The following is a 5,611-nucleotide window of genomic DNA, read 5'->3' on the forward strand; positions in this document are numbered from 1 at the left end:
ATTTATAGGCTTTTCATTGGGATGAACCAAATTATTCACTCAGCTTCTTGTTAATCATGAATAAGACCATCAGAAATTCATGGCCTGATGTCTCACCAACCTCTTGAGCGGCTTCTTGCTCAGTGGCATTAATTCAGCTGGAAGGACAGGGAAAAGTGGCTCACCTTCAGGGTGTCCCATATGTGCTGGAGAGGATATCCTTCTGAGGAGCTGGGAAATATGAGTTTGAATCCCCACAGCCTGGGGAAGGGACCTGATCCCTGACTTTCCCTGACTTTCTAGGTCACTCTTCTGATCTTTAGGCCATTTTATGAAAAAGGAACAGCAGCGCTTCCTCTTCTTGTTTGTTTTAAAAGAAGAAACTGAGCTGGGAATACCTACCAGAGACACCTACAGCCAGAAGAAGGTTGCGGGCTGTGCATCCCAACCTCATACCAGTGTGCAGGTGTTCGGCTGCTCTGAATCCCATCTGGATGTCTTTCCTTGGTACGCAAAGCACAGAGAAGGCAGATTTGTGAATACCACCTGTAAGCCAGACGAGAAGGTTTCTTGGTGAATAGAGAGTGAAGTGACTCTCCAGGATCATGTAGAAGGTGGTTGGTGCAATGAGAAACTGAGTTGTGGTCTCCCAAATCTCAGCTTAGTGGCCAAACCACTGAATCTCCTTCTTGTGGAGAAACTTCTATCGCTGATGACGAGCCCTGGTTTTGAAGCAGCTTCTCACGGCTTCATGAAGAATAGTTTTTCCAGTACCTTTGTTTCCTGCCCATTGCAGAAAAAAATGTAACAGAAATTAGTGCCAGTGCATTTTTGGTCAAACATGGACAGTATCTATAGGTTACCATGTGGCTTCACAAGTTATGTTATAGTTGTGTGTGAGGACATCACTGTAAAAAATCTGGGGGGAGAAAGCATGTATTTTTTAATACATGATATGTGAATGTAAAATATAGATGATATGGTGAGAAAAAAGGACAAGCAGTGGTACATAACAATTGGTTAGAAATCACTTTCCTAGAAATAGTCGTTACTCTTTCTACAAAGAAAATGATGGAAAATTAAGTACTGAGGTGGCACTCAGAGTGGTTTGTCTCACTTGAACTATGAATATGGGTTTCTTTCCCATTAGCTGTACCTTGAACAGTATGAGGAGGATAATCTCCATGGGCTGGAGAAAAGAGCTGTGGAGCAGTACTCACCTATTATTTATCCAGCAGTGTCTTGCAAAAATTTGAGAAGAAAATAAACCTTTATGCTCTTGAAAGAAGCAGAAAGATATTTTCCATTGAATTTTGCTATAATATTAAATGTTTCCTTCCCACACCCTTTTGGGATGTAAGTGGTATCTTAAGCTTGAAACCAATGTTTACCCGGGCTTCCATCACGGCAGAAGAATCAAAATTGAATTGGTACTTTTATGATAGTATGCTGTATGACGGTTAAAATGAGATCCATCCAAGAATTAGCAGTGTCCACACCAGTCTGGTTTTTTCAGTCCTTTATTAGAGCAGAGCCTTAGCTCATAGGTCTTTAAGATAGCTGGGAAAAACAGTGCTCAGCTCAACCTGTACAATGATGTACGGAAACAACTTAAGGGAGCAGTGCTAGTTACCACGTGTAGCATCGTTGCTGGTGTGATAGAAATGTAACTGGTACCGAGCAGTATTTGATTCTGGATGCTAGATCTGTTAGGTTATCTAAGTAAACCATGAAGGACTTGGGGTGATAGCAAGAGCTGATGGTAACCCTGGCAATTTCCCTCTCTTTTCTTGCAGGTCACTGTCAGGGGATTTGGTCCGTTGTTACAATTTGCCTACACTGCTAAGCTGTTACTCAGCAGAGAAAACATCCAGGAGGTCATCCACTGTGCTGAATTCCTGCGCATGCACAACCTGGAGGACTCCTGCTTCAGCTTCCTTCAGACGCAACTGCTAAACAACGAAGATGGCCTGTTCCTGTGCAAAAAAGATACCACCTGTCAGCGCATGCACGATGAGGAGAACTCAGATGGAGATGAGGAGGAGACGATGGAATCGGAGACATCAAAAATATCTTGCCCGAGAGAGAGGATGCACCAAGAGTCCTTCAATTTTGAAACCACTGTTGCTGGAGCAGACAAAGGCGAAGGGATGCTGCCTGACTCTGATATGCTGAGGGATAGCAAGGACAATTTGGACAAAGATGTAGTAACACGGTACCCCAGATACAAGAAGTACCAGCTTGCTTGTACCAAGAATGTCTACAACACATCACACATCAGTACCTCAGGTTTTGCAAGCACATTCAGTGAAGAGAGCTCTGGAAATGGCCTCAAATCAGGACTTGCTATGGGGCAGATAAAGAGTGAGCCTCAGAATGAAGAGAACGATGAAGAAAGCATCACACTTTGCCTCTCTGGAGATGAACCTGACATCAGGGATAAAGAAGGGGACATTGAAATGGACAGGAAACAGCCAAGCCCCACTTGTGGCGACAGGCCAAAAAGTGGGTCCTCTCCTTCTTGCCTCCGGTCTTTCTTCAACAGAACAAAAAGCATAGATTTGGTTGGCTTCCCCAGCACTTCCCAACAGCACTTTGGCAGAAGTCCAGCATGCCCTTTTGAAAAAGGGACAACTCAGGGTGACCACAAAACTGATTATGTCCCTTTCACAGGGAACTATGGACAGTCCCATGCCATGCAGAAAGATGCTTCCAACTTCACAGTGGGATCACCACTCAGGGGGCCTGGCTTTGAAACTCTCTGTAAGCAAGAAGGGGAACTGGACAGGAGGAGTGTTATATTCTCTTCAAATGCTTGTGACCAAGTAAACACTTCGGTGCATTCATATTCTGGTGTGAGCAGCTTGGACAAAGACCTCACTGAGACTGTGCCAAAGGGTCTCTGGGCTGGCAGTAGCCAGTCTCTCCCCAGCTCTCAGACCTATTCGCACAGCGGACTGACAGCTGATCACTTGCCGGGAAGGATGCGGCCAAACACCAGCTGTCCGGTGCCAATTAAAGTTTGCCCTCGCTCTCCTCCTTTGGAAACCAGAACCAGGACCTCCAGCTCATGCTCTTCCTACTCATACGCAGAGGACGGCAGCGGTGGCTCTCCCTGCAGTCTGCGTCTTTGCGAGCTCTCCTCTTCCCCTTGCTCCCAAGGCCCCCGATTCCTGGCTCCCGAGCACCAGGAGCCTAGTGTTGTGGGGGATGGATTGTACAACCCGGTCCGAGCCCAGATTAAATGTGAGCCATCCTATGGAACAAACTCCAGCGATGAGTCTGGGTCATTCTCAGAAGCAGACAGTGAATCATGTCCTGTGCAAGACAGAGGGCATGAGGTAGGGATTTAAGATAAGTACATATATCATCGCAGCCGTTGTGACCCAATTAACTGCTCCTTGATTCTCTCAAATGTCTTGATGTTTCCTCAGCACTTTCTTTCTTTCTTTATAGAGGCAAAGAGTAACTTCTGTTTATTCCCTCATCAGCTGAGTGCATGTGGTTAACTTCACGTAAATAGGTCTGCTTGACCTCTGAAGTGTTTGGCGCTTATCAGAATTTGGTATGAGACAATAGCAAACTGCCAAATGATGAGAGCACACTGATGTGCTTAGGAGTCTGTTGGCAGTGTCCTGTCCTCCCCTCCCCCTTGCCCACTTGCGTGGCACAGAGCACCGTTCCTCATCTTTAGTTTTTGGAGGTGGGTCCAGCTCTGCTTTTTATTGCTGCTCGTTGGTTGAGCAACCTCAAGCTGTGCCCTCGCTGACACAGAGGTTCAGGCTGCCTGCTCTAAGACTCCCTGCTGCTTACTGCTAACAGCCTGCATAGAGGAGGCAGACAGAGTGGGAGGGGAAAGAGCTGTGGAATTACTTGAACAGTTGCATAGCTGCCCACCTTTGGCTGTGGGAACAGTGTTCAAGTTATCTTCCCTCTGTGTGTGTGTGTGTGTGTGTGTGTCTCGCACGTGCAGGTAATGGGGTTCGCCTCTGTTAAATGACAACTGAGATCATGTTTCCTGCCCAAGACCCCACTTTGTTTGGTGGTGAGCTCTAGCAGCTGTTGCCTAAATGATTTCAAAGACTAGTTATCCTTTAATTTCTAGGACTGTTAGGAGAATGGCAGGGGGATGGTCTGGGGCTGATGAGCAAGCTGTGAATTTCCATGCAGCTGTCCCACAATAGGGAGGAGAAAGATAACCCACACTAATACTAGAGATGGGCCAGCTGGAGACACTGCGGTGCTAATTGACTGACAGTGATCAAATAAACCGTCTGTGTGAAGTCACTAGTTTGAGGGAAGACTTAAGTCATGAAGATGTGTTGTGGAGCCCAGAAACTGAGGGAAGAATGGATGTTTTCATAGAGTTTCATTTGGAAACTTCACGTCCTGGAGAGCATCTGTGTGAAATCGCATGTCTGGATTCTCTAGTTATGCTGAAATGCTCCACTGTGCTTTAGCATTGGGAGCAGCCTCCATGTTTGGGGTTTCACGAGCACCCAGTGAACTGTGAGCACCCAGTTCAGAACCAGATGGACTTAGTTGTGGGCTAGGGCTGAAAAGAGTGAGCTTTATTTAATCCCTCAATCCTTATTCCAGTTACACCCTATGCTCTGGAAGATACCTTTCGGAGAAATGTGGGTGGTTCCTTTTTGTTGTGTTCTTAGCTCTAAGGAAGGGCTGAAGAGTCTGGGGAGCTCTGGTGTCCTAATCCCTGTCATGCTGTACCAGTGGTTTTGTCTCCAAGTCCTGAGGACTCCTGGGGACAGCACAGAAGGGATAGGAGTCTCCCTGGGAGGCTGCATGGAATACTGCGCGTAGGACCTCGTTCAGGAAGCCCTACAGCAGAACTGCTCTGCCTGGCCATACCAAGGTTACTTGGTGAAGTCCTGCCTTTAGAGGGGCAGAAGGGAACAGGGACAGAAGGGGACCAAGGGAAGTGTTGGATGTCCACCCACGTGTGCTGCTTGCTCAGCAAGGGCTAATGTGCAGCAAGAGGCAGCAAAGAGGGCGCGAGTTTAGCCATTTGGTGTTTGGTGATTTATTAGCTGTCATAATTGGCTAATTGCATAGAGATGCTGTTGCAGAAACAAGCCGAGAAGACTCAGATGAGAAGGTTATAGGGGACTGGTGGTTTCTCGAAGAAAATATGTGAATGTATGCAGGAGACCATGGATGAGAGGAGGGACATTCATGAGAGGAGCAAAGGGGTGGGATATGGGAGGCCATCTTGGTGTGCCACAGGCAGGCAGACAAGCATGTCTGGCTCTGGGACGGAGCTAGGAAGGATTTGCTCCACTCCTGGGTTTGCTGCTGGTTTTCTCTTGGGAAGATTTTCTGCACTGTGCTGAGTTTTCTCCCTGGGACTGCTAAGAAGGCTTTTTTTTTTTTTCAGGGCACTTTGTTTAGGACTGCTAGGCATTAAAAGTGTGGTGAGGTGATTAATATTCCATGAGGTTGCACTGCACTATCCTGAACAAGCCAAGGGTAAACAGATCACGCCAGTGCTTCAGTACAGAACTTGTCTGAAAAATTAATTTGTAAAGGTTGTCACCAGTGCAAGACAAGACATTGCAGTCTTGTTAAACAATGCTGTATTTATACAGCAGCTTGGGGTGTGTATCCTGCATTC

The 5,611-nt window shown here is 46.7% G+C and overlaps 1 protein-coding gene across 1 annotated transcript in view; it reads left to right on the plus strand.

The window, feature by feature from the left end:
* The window catches only part of BACH2 (BTB and CNC homology 1, basic leucine zipper transcription factor 2), a 22,654-nt gene that overhangs the window by 3,254 nt on the left and 13,789 nt on the right, over positions 1-5,611 (plus strand). The window contains exon 2 of the mRNA XM_010142847.1: positions 1,776-3,320. Coding sequence (XP_010141149.1) covers positions 1,776-3,320 — 1,545 coding nt within the window. The remainder of the gene's footprint in view (positions 1-1,775; positions 3,321-5,611) is intronic.

The sequence above is a fragment of the Buceros rhinoceros genome, unplaced genomic scaffold, assembly GCF_000710305.1.
Source record: "Buceros rhinoceros silvestris isolate BGI_N320 unplaced genomic scaffold, ASM71030v1 scaffold15899, whole genome shotgun sequence".
Classification (NCBI taxonomy): domain Eukaryota; kingdom Metazoa; phylum Chordata; class Aves; order Bucerotiformes; family Bucerotidae; genus Buceros; species Buceros rhinoceros.